The sequence below is a fragment of the Mesoplodon densirostris genome, chromosome 2 (assembly GCF_025265405.1).
Source record: "Mesoplodon densirostris isolate mMesDen1 chromosome 2, mMesDen1 primary haplotype, whole genome shotgun sequence".
Classification (NCBI taxonomy): Eukaryota; Metazoa; Chordata; class Mammalia; order Artiodactyla; family Ziphiidae; genus Mesoplodon; species Mesoplodon densirostris.
In genome coordinates, this window is record NC_082662.1 from 38,556,883 (window position 1) to 38,574,757 (window position 17,875).

At 41.5% G+C, this 17,875-nt stretch overlaps 1 protein-coding gene across 1 annotated transcript in view; it reads right to left on the reverse strand.

Moving 5' to 3' along the window:
* Window positions 1–17,875, reverse strand: part of ZSWIM5 (zinc finger SWIM-type containing 5) — a 270,681-nt gene that overhangs the window by 42,973 nt on the left and 209,833 nt on the right. Inside the window, exons 3-4 of the mRNA XM_060089701.1 lie at window positions 12,060–12,208; window positions 10,663–10,813 (exon numbers count right to left, since the gene is read on the reverse strand). Coding sequence (XP_059945684.1) covers window positions 10,663–10,813; window positions 12,060–12,208 — 300 coding nt within the window. The remainder of the gene's footprint in view (window positions 1–10,662; window positions 10,814–12,059; window positions 12,209–17,875) is intronic.

Genomic DNA, 17,875 nt, shown 5'->3' on the forward strand with positions numbered 1-17,875 from the left:
GAATGTGGGAGAAAACCCAGGAGGGTGTGGGGTTATGGAAGCTAAGAGAATACGTTTCAAGACGGGTATGGTCAATTTTATTGAAAACTGCTAAGAGGTCAAGTAAAATAACAACAGAGAAGTGGTCACTGCAATATGGAAGTCACTGGTGACTGTAGCAAGAGCTACTTGTCAGTAGAATGGCAGCAATGAGCAATGGAAGCTCAATTGCAGTGGGCTCCAGAGAGAGAATGGAGGTAAGCAAATGGAAAGAGTGACTGCAGACAAGGTTTTCAAGAAATGTTGTTCTGTGGGATAGGGAGGGTGGGAGGGAGGCTCAAGAAGAAGGGGATATGGGGATATATGTATACGTATAGCTGATTCACTCTGGTTTTTTTTTTTAACATCTTTATTGGAGTATAATTGTGTTACAATGGTGTGTTACTTTCTGCTTTATAACAAAGTGAATCAGCTATACACATACATATATCCCCATATCCTCTCCCTCTTGCGTCCCCCTCCCCTCCTCCCTATCCCACCCACACTTCCAGGTGGTCACAAAGCACCGAGCTGATCTCCCGGTGCTATGAGGCTGCTTCCCACTAGCTATCTATTTTATTTTATTTATTTATATTTTACATCTTTATTAGAGCATAATTGCTCTACAATGGTATGACAGTTTCTGCTTTATAACAAAGTGAATCAGTTATACATATACCTATGTCCCCATATCTCTTCCCTCTTGCGTCTCCCTCCCTCCCACCCTCCCTATCTCACCGCTCTAGGTGGTCACAAAGCCCCGAGCTGATCTCCCTGTGCTATGCGGCTGCTTCCCACTAGCTATCTATTTTACACTTGGTAGTGTATATATGTCCATGCCACTCTCTCACTTTGTCCCAGTTTACCCTTCCCCCTCCCCATATCCTCAAGTCTATTCTCTAGTTAGGTCTGCGTCTTTATTCCCGTCTTGCCCCTAGGTTCTTCATGACCATTCTTTTTTTCAAGATTCCATATATATGTGTCAGCATACAATATTTGTTCTTCTCTTTCTGACTTACTTCACTCTGTATGACAGATTCTAGGTCCAACCACCTCACTACAAATAACTCAATTTCTTTTTTTTTTTTTTTTTTTGCGGTATGCGGGCCTCTCACTGTTGTGGCCTCTCCCGTTGCGGAGCACAGGCTCCGGACGCGCAGGCTCAGCGGCCATAGCCCACGGGCCCAGCCGCTCCGCGGCACATGGGATCCTCCCGGACCGGGGCACGAACCCGTATCCCCTGCATCGGCAGGCGGACTCTCAACCACTGCGCCACCAGGGAGGCCCCTCAATTTCATTTTTTTATGGCTGAGTAATATTCCATTGTATATATGTGCCACATCTTCTTTATCCATTCATCTGATGATGGACACTTAGGTTGTTTCCATGTCCTGGCTATTGTAAACAGAGCTGCAACGAACATTGTGGTACATGACTCTTTTTGAATTATGGTTTTCTCAGGGTATATGCCCAGTAGTGGGATTGCTGGGTCGTATGGTAGTTCTATTTTTAGTTTTTAAAGGAACCTCCATACTGTTCTCCACAGTGGCTGTATCAATTTACATTCCCACCAACAGTGCAAGAGGGTTCCCTTTTCTCTACACCCTCTCCAGCATTTATTACTTGTACATTTTTGATGATGGCCATTCTGACAGGTGTGAGATGATATCTCATTGTAGTTTTGATTTGCATTTCCCTAATGATTAATGATGTTGAGCATTCTTTCATGTTTTTGTTGGCAATCTATATCTTCTTTGGAAAAATGTCTATGTAGGTCTTCTGCCCATTTCTGGATTGGGTTGTTTGTTTTTTTGATACAGAGGTGCATGAGCTGCTTGTAAATTTTGGAGATTAATCCTTTGTCAGTTGCTTCATTTGCAAATATTTTCTCCCAATCTGAGGGTTGTCTTTTCATCTTGTTTATGGTTTTCTTTGCTGTGCAAAAAGCTTTTAAGTTTCATTAGGTCCCGTTTGTTTATTTTTCGTTTTATTTCCATTTCTCTAGGAGGTGGGTCAAAAAGGATCTTGCTGTGATATATGTCATAGAGTGTTCTGCCTATGTTTTCTTCCAAGAGTTTGATAGTGTCTGGCCTTACATTTAGGCCTTAAATCAATTTTGAGTTTATTTTTGTGTCTGGCGTTAGGGAGTGTTTTAATTTCATTGTTTTACATGTAGCTGTCCAGATTTCCCAGCACCACTTATTGAAGAGGCTGTCTTTTCTCCACTGTATATTCTTGCCTCCTTTATCAAAGATAAGGTAACCATATGTGCATGAGTTTATCTCTGGGCTTTCTATGCTGTTCCATTGATCTATATTTCTGTTTTTGTGCCAGTACTATACTGTCTTAATTACTGTAGCTTTGTAGTATAGTCTGAAGTCAGGGAGCCTGATTCCTCCAGCTCCGTTTTTCGTTCTCAAGATTGTTTTGCCTATTCGGAGTCTTTTGTGTTTCCATACAAATTGTGAAATTTTTTTCTAGTTCTGTGAAAAATGCCAGTGGTAGTTTGATAGGGCTTGCATTGAATCTGTAGATTGCTTTGGGTAGTAAGGTCATTTTCACAATGTTGATTCTTCCAATCCAAGAACATGGTATATCTCTCCATCTATTTGTATCATCTTTAATTTCTTTCATCAGTGTCTTATAATTTTCTGCATACAGGTCTTTTGTCTCCTTAGGTAGGTTTATTCCTAGGTATTTTATTCTTTTTGTTGCAGTGGTAAATGGGAGTGTTTTCTTAAATTCACTTTCAGATTTTTCATCATTAGTGTATAGGAATGCCAGAGATTTCTGTGCATTAATTTTGTATCCTGCTACTTTACCAAATTCATTGATTAGCTCTAGAAGTTTTCTGGTAGCAACTTTAGGATTCTCTATGTATAGTATCATGTCATCCGCAAACAGTGACAGCTTTACTTCTTCTTTTCCAATTTGGGTTTCTTTTATTTCTTTTTCTTCTCTGATTGCTGTGGATAAAACTTCCAAAACTATGTTGAATAAGAGTGGTGAGAGTGGATAATCTTGTCTTGTTCCTGATCTTAGAGAAAATGGTTTCAGTTTTTCACCATTGAGGACGATGTTGGCTGTGGGTTTGTCATATATGGCCTTTATTATGTTGAGGTAAGCTCTCTCTGTGCTTACTTTCTGAAGGGTTTTTATCATAAATGGGTGTTGAATTTTGTCAAAAGCTTTTTCTGCATCTATTGAGATGATCATATGGTTTTTCTCCTTCAATTTGTTAATATGGTTTATCCCAATGATTGATCTGCATATATTGAAGAATCCTTGCATTCCTGAGATAAACCCCACTTGATCATGGTGTATGATCCTTTTAATGTGCTGTTGGATTCTGTTTGCTAGTATTTTGTTGAGGATTTTTGCATCTATGTTCATCAGTGATATTGGCCTGTAGTTTTCTTTCTTTGTGACATCTTTGTCTGGTTTTGGTATCAGGGTTTTGGTTGCCTCGTAGAATGAGTTTGGGAGTGTTCCTCCCTCTGCTATATTTTGGAAGAGTTTGAGAGGGATAGGTGTTAGCTCTTCTCTAAATGTTTGATAGAATTCGTCTGTGAAGCCATCTGGTCCTGGGCTTTTGTTTGTTGGAAGATTTCTAATCACAGTCTCAATTTCAGTGTTTGTGATTGGTCTGTTTATATTTTCTATTTCTTCCTGGTTCAGTCTCGGAAAGTTCTGCTTTTCTAAGAATTTGTCCATTTCTTCCAGGTTGTCCATTTTATTGGCATATTGTTGCTTGTAGTAATCTCTCATGATCCTTTGTATTTCTGCAGTGTCAGTTGTTACTTCTCCTTTTTCATTTCTAATTCTATTGATTTGAGTCTTCTCCCTTTTTTTCTTGATGAGTCTGGCTAGTGGTTTACCAATTTTGTTTGTCTTCTCAAAGAAGCAGCTTTTAGTTTTATTGATCTTTGCTATCATTTCCTTCATTTCTTTTTCATTTATTTCTGATCCGATCTTTATGATTTCTTTCCTTCTGCTAACTTTGGGGTTTTTGTTGTTGTTGTTGTTCTTCTTCCTCTAATTGCTTTAGGTGTAAGGTTAGGTTGTTTATTTGAGATGTTCTTGTTTCTTTTTTTTTTTTTTTTTGCAGTATGCAGGCCTCTCACGGTTGTGGCCTCTCCTGTTGCAGAGCACTGACTCCAGACGCGCAGGCTCAGTGGCCATGGCTCACGGGCACAGCCGCTCCGCGGCATGTGGGATCTTCCTGGACCGGGGCACGAACCCGTGTCCCCTGCTTCGGCAGGCGGACTCTTAACCGCTGCAGCATGAGGGAAGCCCCTTGTTTCTTAAGGTAGGATTGTATTGCTATAAACTTCCCTCTTAGAACTGCTTTTGCTGCATCCCATAGGTTTTGGGTCTTCGTGTTTTCATTGTCATTTGTTTCTAGGTATTTTTTTATTTCCTCTTTGATTTCTTCAGTTATCTCTTGGTTATTAAGTAGTGTATTGTTTACCCTCCATGTGTTTGTATTTTTTACAGATTTTTTCCTGTAATTGATATCTAGTCTCTTAGCGTTGTGGTTGGAAAAGGTACTTGATATGATTTCAATATTCTTAAATTTATCAAGGCTTGATTTGTGACCCAAGATATGATCTATCCCGAAGAATGTTCTATGAGCACTTGAGAAGAAAGTGTATTCTGTTGTTTTTGGATGGAATATCCTATAAATATCAATTAAGTCCATGTTGTTTGATGTATCATTTAAAGCTTTTGTTACCTTATGTGTTTTCATTTTGGATGATCTGTCCATTGGTGAAAGTGGGGTGTTAAAGTCCCCTACTATGATTGTGTTACTGTTGATTTCCCCATTTATGGCTGTTAGTATTTGCCTTATGTATTGAGGTGCTCCTATGTTGGGTGCATAAATATTTACAACTGTTATATCTTCTTGGATTGATCTCTTGATCATTATGTAGTGTCCTTCTTTGTCTCTTTCCATAGTCTTTATTTTCAAGTCTATTTTGTCTGACATGAGAATTGCTACTCCAGCTTTCTTTTGATTTCCATTTGCATGGAATATCTTTTTCCATCCCCTCACTTTCAGTCTGCATGTGTCCCTAAGTCTGAAGTGGGTCTCTTGTAGACAACATATATACGGGTCTTGTTTTTGTATCCATTCAGCCAGTCTATGTCTTTTGGTGGGAGCATTTAATCCATTTATATTTAAGGTAATCGATATGTATGTTCCTATTACTATTTTCTTAATTGTTTTGGGTTTGTTATTGTAGGTCTTTTCCTTCTCTTGTGTGTCCTGCCTAGAGAAGTTCCGTTAGCATTTGTTGTAAAGCTGGTTTGGTGGTGGTGAATTGTCTTAGGTTTGCTTGTCTGTAAAGGTTTTAATTTCTCTGTCAAAGCTGAATGAGATTCTTACTGGGTAGAGTAACCTTGGTTGTAGGTTTTTCCCTTTTCTCACTTTAAATATGTCTTGCCACTCTCTTCCGGCTTGCAGAGTTTCTGCTGAAAGATCAGCTGTTAACTTTATGGGGATTCCTTTGTATGTTATTTTTCCCTTGCTGCTTTTAATATTTTTTCTTTGTATTTAATTTTTGATTGTTTGATTAATATGTGTCTTGGAGTGTTTCTCCTTGGATTTATCCTGTATGGGACTCTCTGTGCTTCCTGGACCTGATTAACTATGTCCTTTCCCATATTAGGGAAGCTTTCAACTATAATCTTTTCAAATATTTTCTCAGTCCCTTTCTTTTTCTCTTCTTCTGGGACCCCTATAATTCGAATGTTGGTGCTTTTAATGTTGTCCCAGAGGTCTCCGAGACTGTCTTCTTTTCATTCTTTTTTCTTTATTCTGCTCTGCAGTAGTTATTTCCACTATTTTATCTTCCAGGTCACTTATCCGTTCTTCTGCCTCATTTATCCTGCTATTGATTCCTTCTAGAGAATTTTTATTTTCATTTATTGTGTTGTTCATCATTGTTTGTTCCCTCTTTATCTCTTCTAGGTCCTTGTTAAACGTTTCTTGTATTTTCTCCATTCTATTTCCAAGATTTTTGATCATGTTTACTATCATTACTTTGAATTCCTTTTCAGGTAGACCATGTACTTCCTCTTCATTTGTTTGGTCTGGTGGGTTTTTACCTTGGTCCTTCATCTGCTGTGCATTTCTCTGTCTTCTCATTTTGCTTAACTTACTGTGTTTGGGGTCTCCTTTTTGCAGGCTGCACGTTCGTAGTTCCCATTGTTTTTGGTGTCTGCCCCCAGTGGCTAAGGTTGTGTAAGTGGGTTGTGTAGGCCTCCTGGTGGAGGGGACTAGTGCTTGTGTTCTGGCGGATGAGGCTGGATCTTGTCTTTCTGGTGGGCAGGACCACGTCCCGTGGTGTGTTTGGGGTGTCTGTGACCTTATTATGATTTTAGGCAGCCTCTCTGCTAATTTTAGGCAGCCTCTCTGTGGGGTTGTGTTCCTGTGCTGCTAGTTGTTTTGCATAGGGTGTCCAGCACTGTAGCTTGCTGGTTGTTGAGTGGAGCTAGGTATTAGCGTTGAGATGGAGATCTCTGGGAGAGCTTTCTCCGTTTGATATTACGTGGAGCCAGGGGGTCTCTGGTGGACCAATGTCCTGACCTCGGCTCTCCCACCTCAGAGGCGCAGGCCTGACACCCGGCCCAAGAACCAAGACCCTGTCAGCCACACGGCCTTACTACATGTGATATACTCTGATTTTTTCTATTCTTCCAACCTCACGATTGATAACGCTTGGGGGAAAGAATGATATTCTGTTCAAAAGTCAGGTCAAAAGCTTATCCACGCATTGATTTCTCAATCCAGGATCTTGATAAATAACCACCAAGCCTTTAAAATCCTTGATAGGTCTGTCTCACTGAATGGTCTTGATCTCATTACTTTCTTTTTTGAGCTAATGGTTGAAAATGGGGATAGCTTGTAAAACTGGTAAAATATTGACTTTGATGCTTCCTTATCAATATATACACTCTACATGAAGATTCTTGGGGAAACAGAAGGCTGCTGGGTACTGGTACAGACGGGTAACAGTGCCTCAGGAAGTGACAGAATGACTGCAGGCACCAAGGGTGAGATCACAAAACAAGTTTGTGCTGCCTCCTGATGACACCTGATTCACAGGTGCTCAATAAATGGCCGTTACTTTCACTAGTCTGTAAATTCACTGGGTGCTCCTTGGTTTCTTTCTTGAACAGCCACAATGGGAGTCTGCACGCTCTGCAGTCTGCATGCTCTGCAGTCTTCACACAACCAGAGAAGCGGGGTGACTGCACCCCCTGTGTCACATCCACGTGGCAATCTACATCTTTTAGACCCCTCAGCCCCGCCCAGAGACCTTCCACAAGGCTCTAACCCAGGCCTTAGCCGGGCCCTGAGAGACAAGGCTGTGAGGGTGCCCACCTGGAGTAGAAACCCAGATTGGGCACCACGCTTCCTGGGACCCAGGCAGCCGTTGTCCTCGGGTTGGAGGAACTGCGCGCAGCTTGGTTCACTTTGTTATACAGCGGAAACTAACAAAACATTGTAAAGCAATTATACTCCAATAAAGATGTTAAAAAAAAAAGAAGAAAGTGTTGTTTTGAATGGAAGAAGAGAAATGGGGCAGTAATTAGAGGGGGACGGGACCATCAAAGGCACTTTTTTTTTTGAGATGGAAACTATCAGAGCATATTTGTATGCTGATGGAACTGATCCAGTATTGAGGGAGAAATTAATGACGCCAGAGAAAGGAGTAACTGAGGAGCAAAATTCTTGAGAAAAGGAAATGGCATAGGAACCAGAGCAAGTATGTAAGGAGTGGCCTTTTATGGCAGCAGAGATACTTTATAGATTTTAAAAGAAGATTTCTAAAAGCATATGTGGGGGCTCCCCTGGTGGCGCAGTGGTTGAGAGTCCGCCTGCTGATGCAGGGGACACGGGTTTGTGCCCCGGTCTGGGAAGATCCCACATGCTGTGGAGCGGCTGGGCCTGTGAGCCATGGCCACTGAGCCTGCGTGTCTGGAGCCTGTGCTCCGCAACAGGAGAGGCCACAACAGTGAGAGGCCCACATACCGCAAAAAAAAAAAAAAAAAAAAAAAAAAAAGCTTATGTGTACAGACATGGAGAGATGAGAAAACTTCATGTCTGATTGCTTCTGTTATCTCTGGTTCAGGAACTGAAGGTAGTGAGCCCACTCCTCTAAATTCCTACAATCCCTGTCGAGGCCCTCCCCAGAGGAGCAGGCCTTGTTACCAGTAAGGAACCCGCAGAGTAGTCAAGGGAAGCATGAATGCACTTGCTCTAGTGTCTGACCCAATAAGGCTTCTCTTAGTGCAGTGTTTTTCAAAATGTGGTCTCTGGAACCGTGGCATCAGCATCCTCAGGGAATTGGTTAGAAATGCAAATTATCAGGTCCTACTCCAACCTATGTAATCAGAAACACTGTGGACAGGGCCCAGCAATCTGTTTAAACAAGTACTCCAGGTGATTTTGAGAAGCTTGGGAACCACTGTCTTTGCAGAATGCTGAGAGTTTCTTGGAAGGTTGATATAGCAATTTCATAGATATGAAAATATCACAATCAAGAGCTTTTCATAATGAACCTAAGTATATGACAAAAGCATTAAAAGCACTGGGATCTAGCTCTGCTTACTTCCTCTTACCTACCTTTGCCCCAAAGGCCAAGCCCAAATCCACAAAACAATCCCATGACTGTCACAGAAATTATTCCCAAGAGATTCAGGCCTCAGATGAAACTGACTCTCTGAAGGCTAATTTCAAATTCTTAAGAAACATGCACTTTGGGGGAAAATAGTACATAACAAGGTGAAATTGAGGGAGATGTTGCAGAAGGATGTTTGATTTGGATTCAGACAGATTGGGGTTCCGGTGTTAGAGCCACCACTTACTAGTGTGTGACCTTGAACAAGTAACTTTTTGGAGCTCATTTGTCTCCCCTAAGCTGATATGTTACCCTAGAAGGAAGTCCATGCCTACAATTCCTTCTGAGGAAAGAGTGTAAGAAGCTGTTCCCAACTTGCCATGCACTGTGACCCTGGTCACAACTGGTTGGACCGGTAACTTTAGACTAATAGTTCAACATTCCTGTACTTCAGAAAGTGTGATTGTGTCAGAGAGACAGTTTTCTATAATTCTTTATTTTATTCTGTATCCAGAAGTAACCAGAGCTGTCTCTGTTTCTTTGCAACAAACACACAATTACCTCATAGGTTTGTTATGAGAATTACATGAAACAGTGTGTCTACAATCTTTAACACAGTGTCTGGCACATAACGCTCAATAATGTAGCTCTTCATTATTAATGAGAACTCCAAAGCCATTAGTGCCCCAGGTGATATCAAGAAGCCTTAGCACCCAAATCAAAACCCCACACTCAGTAGCCCCAAAGTAACCAAGTATAGTCCCAGAGTCATTAAGCCTCATTCCCCATGGCTTTTAGCCCTAAGACTATAATGTATATGCTTCGGGGGAATTCACTAAAATCCTAAACTGTAGTTTTTTTCTTGTGCTATTTTGTATGAGTGGAAAGTCTGTTGTTGCTTTCTGGGCTGGAGGGAGTATGGAGAAGATATAATAGAACTTTTAGAATATGTCATATGGAAGTTTTCCAGTATAACCCCAGAGTGGGGCCATGACTGGATAGTGAGTTCAGAGTATGGAGGATTCTGCAAACAGGGGGAGGAGCTGAGTATTAGCCCTGAAAAACTGGCCTTGGAACAGGGGAATGATAAAGAGAAATAATGACTAAAGAAGATGGCCTTGATGAGAAGAATCTAGAACAGAGAAGCCATTCAGGAGGCCACAGGTCTAATTTAATCTAAAAGTCCCAAGGCCCTCAACCAGATCAGTGGTGATGGGAAGTAAAAAGTGTGAATGGACACTAAGTTACATTCTGAAGGTCAAGGAATCAAATTAATTTGATGACTGGATGTAGGGAATGAATAAAAAATGAGTGCTTGACAACAAGTTTGGTAGAGTAAGAAATGGTGGTGCCAATGCCAGGTTCAGGGGAATCTCTTTTCATAGAAGCCCTGATTTCATTTTTGGGTTTCTCAAGTTTGAGGTGATCAGGAGATTTTTTTCAGTAGAAATAGTCATAGGGCAGCTGCTAATATGAGACTGGAACTCAGATAAGTGGAAAGAAGAGGAGGATGAGATCACCATAAAGGAAACTCTGAAGCCATGCTATTGAAAAAAAAAAAAAAAGAGTTCTCAAAGGAGTATAGAGAAAGAATAGAAGTCCAAGGCCCAAGTCTTGGAAACTGCCTTATGTCTAAGAGGTTTGTCTGGGGGTGATAAAGAAAAGCAGACCCAGGGAAAGCAAGAAAAGTGAGTTTGGTAAGTATCTGGAGAGTCAGGCTAATGCCATGGAACAGAAGCCAAGGCAAAAGGCTTTCTCTCACCAAAGGCTTCTATGTGGTAACATCTGGAACAGAATGCAGAGCAGAATGCAAAGCACAATGCTGTGGAAGAAACACAAGTGAGTTCAGAATTACTCTGGGTAGCCTCTGTAGAGCCTAAATCTTCTGCCAATTGGGCTGAAGTTCACTTAGCAAGATCCATGTAATGACTGATGGCAAGTGTTCACTAACACTATTGCCACGGGGCAAGCTGATAGGATAGACACAGCACTTCTCTGAGATATGCGGACTTACCTAGCTCATCCCAGAGCTGCCTGCACTTATCTGTCATGGTTGTTCCTTGCTGCCTCCAGAGTGTGAGTCGTGGGTCAGCCATAAACTGCTCAGTTATTAGCGTCAGCATTCTGGCTCCATTGGAATCTCTCATCCGCAGCATCTCTCGAACCTGACACATAAGGAGGGGCAAGAGTTGGTGACTGCACATCATAACAAAGTAGGAGGAGAAAGAAGGGGAGGAGGGGGAGGAGAAGATGAAGTAACTAAGCACAGAGAGCCAAAAAGAAGGCCTCTTGTTCTGTATGTAAGTTCTTTGCATGTATCAAGAAAGCCTGCTGTGGGCAATGAGATACCACTTCACACTCACAAGGATGGCTAGAATCAAAAAGCCATATAATAAGTGTTGGCAAGGATATAGAGAAATCAGAACCCTCATACATTGTTTGGCGGGAATGTAGAATGATGTAGCCACTTTGGAAATCAGTCTAGAAATTCCTCAAATGATTAACCACAGAGCTACCATATGGCCTATCAATTCCACTCCTAGAGAGAAATGAAAATATATATGTCCACACAGAAACATTGTACAAGAATGTTTATAGCAGCATTATTTAAAATAGCTAAAAAATGGAAACAATCCAAATGCCCATCAACAGACAAATGGATAAACAAAAAGTGTGGTATCCATATAATGGAGTATTACTTAGCCATAAAAAGGAATGAAGTACTGACACATGCTACAGCATGGAGGTATGTTTTTAAATACTTTAAAATACTATTCCAGGAGAAAGAAGCCAGTCTAGAATAGGGAAATCTATAGAGACAGAAAGTAGATTACTGGTTGCTTAGGGCTGGGGGAGTGGGGCATGGGGAATAGGGGAGTGATAGGTAAAGAGTATGGGGTTTCTTTTTAAGATAATGAAAATGTTCTAAAGTTGACTGTGGTGATATCTGTACATATCTGTGAATATATTAAAAACCATTGAATTGTACACTTTTTAAAATGGGTGAATTTTATGCTATGTGATTTATATTTCACTAAAGCTGTTGCAAAAAAAAAAAAAAAAGAGAGAGAGAAAGCCTTCTGTGAGAGTCCCCAGTTCCAAAATACTAAGACTCTTTAAAGCCTCATCGGGCAGCCTTGGGTTCAAAGCAGAGGGAAGGTAGCTTCATTACTAATCCCCCCAGGGATGCTAACTCAGAGAGCTGAGCAGAAGGAAGAGGACTGCCAGGGTGAGGCAGCAGGGGTCCCTGGATGCAACCGGCTCAAGTCTGCTCTGCTCAGCTCCCCTCCCCACAGTTAGTTTTCAAGCATTTAGTACAGGTAGGTCAAGTGAGTTAGCTACAATGCATGAAGCCAGAAGTGTGGTAAGCCCAGTTTACTTAAGAAAAAAAAAAAAACTTTCATATCTTACCTTGGCAAACATTGAATTGAGTTGCTTTCCAGAGCCATAGTAACCTCCCTGGGAGAGAAAGAGCTTCACTTGTTCTTTCACCTGTTCCTCGTCCAAATGCCAACAGTTCTCATCATCAATGCTGGCCCCAGCTGTGGGATCAGGGGCACCTGTGAGGAATGGGAATGATGAAATGAATCCCTTGAGTTCCTACCCTACACATTCAGCAGGAGGGGCCCTCTGTGAATATATTCAGAAACAGATGGGTATTCTGCCTTAATCTGGGCTTTGTCAATTGTGTGGGCCTAAATAAATGTAAGAGAGCTAATGCTAGTTTCCTGTTCACTAAACTCTCAGTTGTATCCTCTTCCAAAGTCTACAAATACCATCCTGGGGGAAAAAGCCCAGAAGGAAATACAGAAACATGAAAATAGTGATGTATTTTTTTTTCCCTAAGAGAATGATATTTTTTCTTCTTTTTTGTTTTTCTATGAAGTTCAAATAAGCCTTAAAGCACACATATTATTTTAAAATTAAAAAATACTTTCTTAGAAAATAAAACATTCTCTTTTTAAAGTTCACTATAAAATTGTAGCTTCTCAAGTGGTGTCAACACTTCTACATTTCTAGAAACTTGCCCCTGGGGACTTCCCTGGTGGCCCAGTGGTTAAGAATCCGCCTGCCAATGCAGGGGACACGGGTTCGAGCCCTGGTCCAGGAAGATCCCACATGCCACAGCACATGGGCCTCTCACTACTGTGGCCTTCTCCCGTTGCGGAACACAGGCTCCGGACGTGCAGGCTCAGTGGCCATGGCTCATGGGCCCAGCCGCTCCGCGGCATGTGGGATCCTCCCGGACCTGGGCATGAAACCGTGTCCCCTGCATTGGCAGGCGGACTCTCAACCACTGCGCCACCAGGGAAGCCCGGTTGTTTCTTTTTTTGATATTGAGCTGCATGAGCTGCGTCTAAATTTTGGAGATTAATCTTTGTTAGTTGCTTCATTTGCAAATATTTTCTCCCATTCTGAGGGTTGTCTTTTTATCTTGTTTATGGTTTCCTTTGCTGTGCAAAAGCTTTTAAATTTCATTAGGTCCCATTTGTTTATTTTTGGTTTTATTTCCATTTCTCTAGGAGGTGGGTCAAAAAGGATCTTGCTGTAATTTATGTCCAGAATGTTCTGCCTATGTTTTCTTCTAAGAGTTTGATAGTGTCTGGCCTTACATTTAGGTCTTTAACCATTTTGAGTTTATTTTTGTGTATGGTGTTTGGGAGTGTTCTAATTTCATTCTTTTACATGTAGCTGTCCAGTTTTCCCAGCACCACTTACTGAAGAGGCTGTCTTTTCTCCAATGTATATTCTTGCCTCCTTTATCAAAAAAAAAGGTGACCATTTGTGCGTGGGTTTATCTCTGGGCTTTCTATCCTGTTCCATTGATCTATATTTCTGTTTTTGTGCCAGTACCATACTGTCTTGATTAATGTAGCTTTGTAGTGTAGTCTGAAGTCCAGGAACCTGAATCCACCAGCTCCATTTTTCTTTCTCAAGATTGCTTGTGGGGGGAGCTTCAAAAGAGTAAGACGTGGAGATCACCTTCCTCCCCACAAATACATCAGAAATACATCTACATGTGCAACAAGTCCTACAGAACACCTACTGAACGCTGGCAGAAGACTTCAGAACTCCCAAAGGGCAAGAAACTCCCCATGTACCTGGGTAGGGCAAAAGAAAAAAGGAAAAACAGAGACAAAAGAATAGGAATGGGACCTGCACCAGTGGGAAGGAGTTGTAAAGGAGGAAAGGTTTCCAGACACTTGGAAGCCCCTTCGTGGGTGGAGAATGCGGGTGGCAGAGAGGGGAAGCTTCGGAGCCATGGAGGAGAGCGCAGCAACAGGGGTGTGGAGGGCAAAGTGGAGAGATTCACGCACAGAGGATAGGTGCCGACCAGCACTCACCAGCCTGAGAGGCTTGTCTGCTCACCCGCTGGGGCGGACGGGCACTGGGAGCTGAGGCTCAGGCTTCAGAGGTCGGATCCCAGGGAGAGGACTGGGGTTGGCTGGGTGAACACAGTCTGAAGGGGGCTAGTGCGCCACAGCTAGGTGGGAGGAAGTCCAGGAAAAAGTCTGGAGCTGCGGAAGAGGCTAGACACTTTTTCTTGCCTCTTTGTTTCCTGTTGCACGAGGAGAGGGGATTAAGAGTGCTGCTTAAAGGAGCTCCAGAGATGGGCGCGAACCATGGCTATCAGCACGGACCCCAGAGACGGGCATGAGACGCTAAGGCTGCTGCTGCAGGCACCAAGAAGCCTGTGTGCAAGCACAGGTCACTATCCACACCTCCCCTCCTGGGAGCCTGTGCAGCCCACCACTGCCAGGGGGTCCCATGATCCAGGGACAACTTCCCTGGGAGAACACATGGCACGGCTCAGGCTGTTGCAATATCATGATGGCCTCCGCTACCGCAGGCTGGCCCCGAATCCGTACCCCTCCCTCCCCCAAGCCTGAGTGAGCCAGAGCCCCCGAATCAGCTGCTCCTTTAACCCCATCCTGTCTGAGCGAAGAACAGACGCCTTCAGGCGGCCTACACGCAGAGGCGGGTCCAAATCCAAAGCTGAACCCCAGGAGCTGTGCGAACAAAGAAGAGAAAGGGAAATTTCTCCCAGCAGCCTCAGGAGCAGCGGATGAAATCTCCACAATCAACTTGATGTACTGTGCATCTGTGGAATACCTGAATAGACAACAAATCATCCCAAATTGAGGAGGTGGACACTGGGAGCAACGATATATATATACATTTTTCCCCTTTTCTCTTTTTGTGAGTGTGTATGGGTATGCTTCTGTGTGTGATTTTGTCTGTATAGCTTTGCTTTTACCATTTGTCCTAGGGTTCTGTCTGTCCGTTGTGTGTGTGTTTTTTTTTTTTTAGTACAGTTTATAGTGCTTGTTATCATTGGTGGATTTGTTTTTTGGTTTGGTGGCTCTCTTCTTTCTTTCTTTTTCTTATTACTTAAAAAATTGTTTTTAATAATTATTTTTTATTTTAATGACTTTATTTAATTTTATTTTACCTTATTTTACTTTATTTTATCTTCTTCTTTCTTTCTTTCTTTTTTTTTCTCCCTTTTATTCAGAGCTGTGTGGATGACAGGCTCTTGGTGCTCCACCAGGTGTCAGGGCTGTGTCTCTAAGGTGGGAGAGCCAAGTTCAGGACACTGGTTCACAAGAGACCTCCCAGCTCCACGTAATATCAAACGGTGAAAATCTCCCAGAGATCTCCATCTCAACACCAACACCCAGCTCCACTCAACGACCAGCAAGCTACACTGCTGGACACCCTAAGCCAAACAACTAGCAAGACAGGAAAACAATCCCATCCATTAGCAGAGAGGCTGCCTAAAATCATAATAAGCTCACAGACACCCCAAAACACACCACAGGACGTGGACCTGCCCACCAGAAAGCCAAGATCCAGCCTCATTCACCAGAACACAGGCACTAGTCCCCTCCACCAGGAAGCCTACACAACCCACTGCACCAACCTTAGCCACTGGGGACAGACACCAAAAACAATGGGAACTACGAACCTGAAGCATGCAAAAAGGAGACCCCAAACACAGTAAGTTAAGCAAAATGAGAAGACAGAAGAACACACATTAGATGAAGGAGCAAGGCACAATCCCACCAGACCTAACAAATGAAGAGGAAATAGGCAGTCTACCTGAAAAAGAATTCAGAATAATGATAGTAAAGATGACCCAAAATCTTGGAAATAGAATACAGAAAATACAAGAAACGTTTATCAAGGACCTAGAAGAACTAAAGGGCAAATAAACAGTGATGAACAACACAATAAATGAAATTAAAAATTGTCTCAAAGGGATCAACAGCAGAACAACTGAGGCAGAAGAACGGATAAGTGACCTGGAAGATATAATAGTGGAAATAACTACCGCAGAGCAGAATAAAGACAAAAGAATGAAAAGAATTGAGGACAGTCTCGGAGACCTCTGGGACAATATTAAACATACAAACATTCGAATTATAGGGGTCACAGAAGAAGAAGAGAAAAAGAAAGGGACTGAGAAAATATTTGAAGAGATTATAGTTGAAAACTTCCCCAATATGGGAAAGGAAATAGTTAATCAAGTCCAGGAAGCACACAGAGTCCCATACAGAATAAATCCAAGGAGAAACACGCCAAGACACATATTAATCAAACAATCAAAAATTAAATACAAAGAAAAATATTAAAAGCAGCAAGGGAAAAACAACAACACACAAGGGAATCCCCATAAGGTTAATAGCTGATATTTCAGCAGAAACTCTGCAAGCCAGAAGGGAGTGGCAAGACATATTAAAGTGATGAAGGAGAAAAACCTACAATCAAGATTTCTCTACCCAGCAAGGATCTCATTCAGATTTGATGGAGAAATTAAAACCTTTACAGACAAGCAAAAGCTAAAAGGATTCAGCCAAACCAAACCAGCTTTACAACAAATGCTAAAGGAACTTTTCTAGGCAGGAAACATAAGAGAAGGAAAAGATCTACAATAACAAACCCAAAACAATTAAGAAAATGGTAATAGGAACATACATATCGATAATTACCTTAAATGTAAATGGATTAAATGCTCCAACCAAAAGACACAGACTGGCTGAATGGATACAAAAACAAGACCCATATATCTGCTGTCTACAAGAGACCCACTTCAGACCTAGGGACACATACAGACTGAAAGTGAGGGGATGGAAAAAGATATTCCATGCAAATGGAAATCAAAAGAAAGCTGGAGTAACAATTCTCATATCAGACAAAATAGACTTTAAAACAAAGACTATTACAAGAGACAAAGAAGGACATTACATAATGATCAAGGGATCAATCCAAGAAGAAGAGATAACAGTTGAAAATATTTATGCACCCAACATAGGAGCACCTCAATACATAAGGCAAATACTAACAGCCATAAAAGGGGAAATTGACAGTAACACAGTCATAGTAGGGGACTTTAAAACCCCACTTTCACCAATGGACAGATCATCCAAAATGAAAATACATAAGGTAACACAAGCTTTAAATGATACATTAAACAAGATGGACTTAATTAATATTTATAGGAAATTCCATCCAAAAAAATCAGAACACACTTTCTTCTCAAGTGCTGATGAAACATTCTCCAGGATAGATCATATCTTGGGTCACAAATCAAGCCTTGGTAAATTTAAGAAAATTGAAATCATATCAAGTATCTTTTCCGACCACAATGCTATGAGACTAGATATCAATTACAGGAAAAAAATCTGTAAAAAATTACTAACACATGGAGGCTAAACAATACACTACTTAATAACCAAGAGATCACTGAAGAAATCGAAGAGGAAATCAAAAAATACCTAGAAACAAATGACAATGAAAACACGATGACCCAAAACCTATGGGATGCAGCAAAAGCAGTTCTAAGAGGGAAGTTTATAGCAATGAAGTCTTACCTTAAGAAACAAGAAACATCTCAAATAAACAACCTAACCTTAAACCTAAAGCAATTAGAGAAAGAAGAACAAAAAACCCCCAAAATTAGCAGAAGGAAAGAAATCATAAAGATCAGATCCCAAATAAATGAAAAAGAAATGAAGGAAACGATAGCAAAGATCAATAAAACTAAAAGCTTGTTCTGAGAAGACAAACAAAATTGGTAAACCACTAGCCAGACTCATCAAGAAAAAAAGGGAGAAGACTCAAATCAATAGAATTAGAAATGAAAAAGGAGAAGTAACAACTGACACTGCAGAAATACAAAGGATCATGAGAGATTACTACAAGCAACAATATGCCAATAAAAT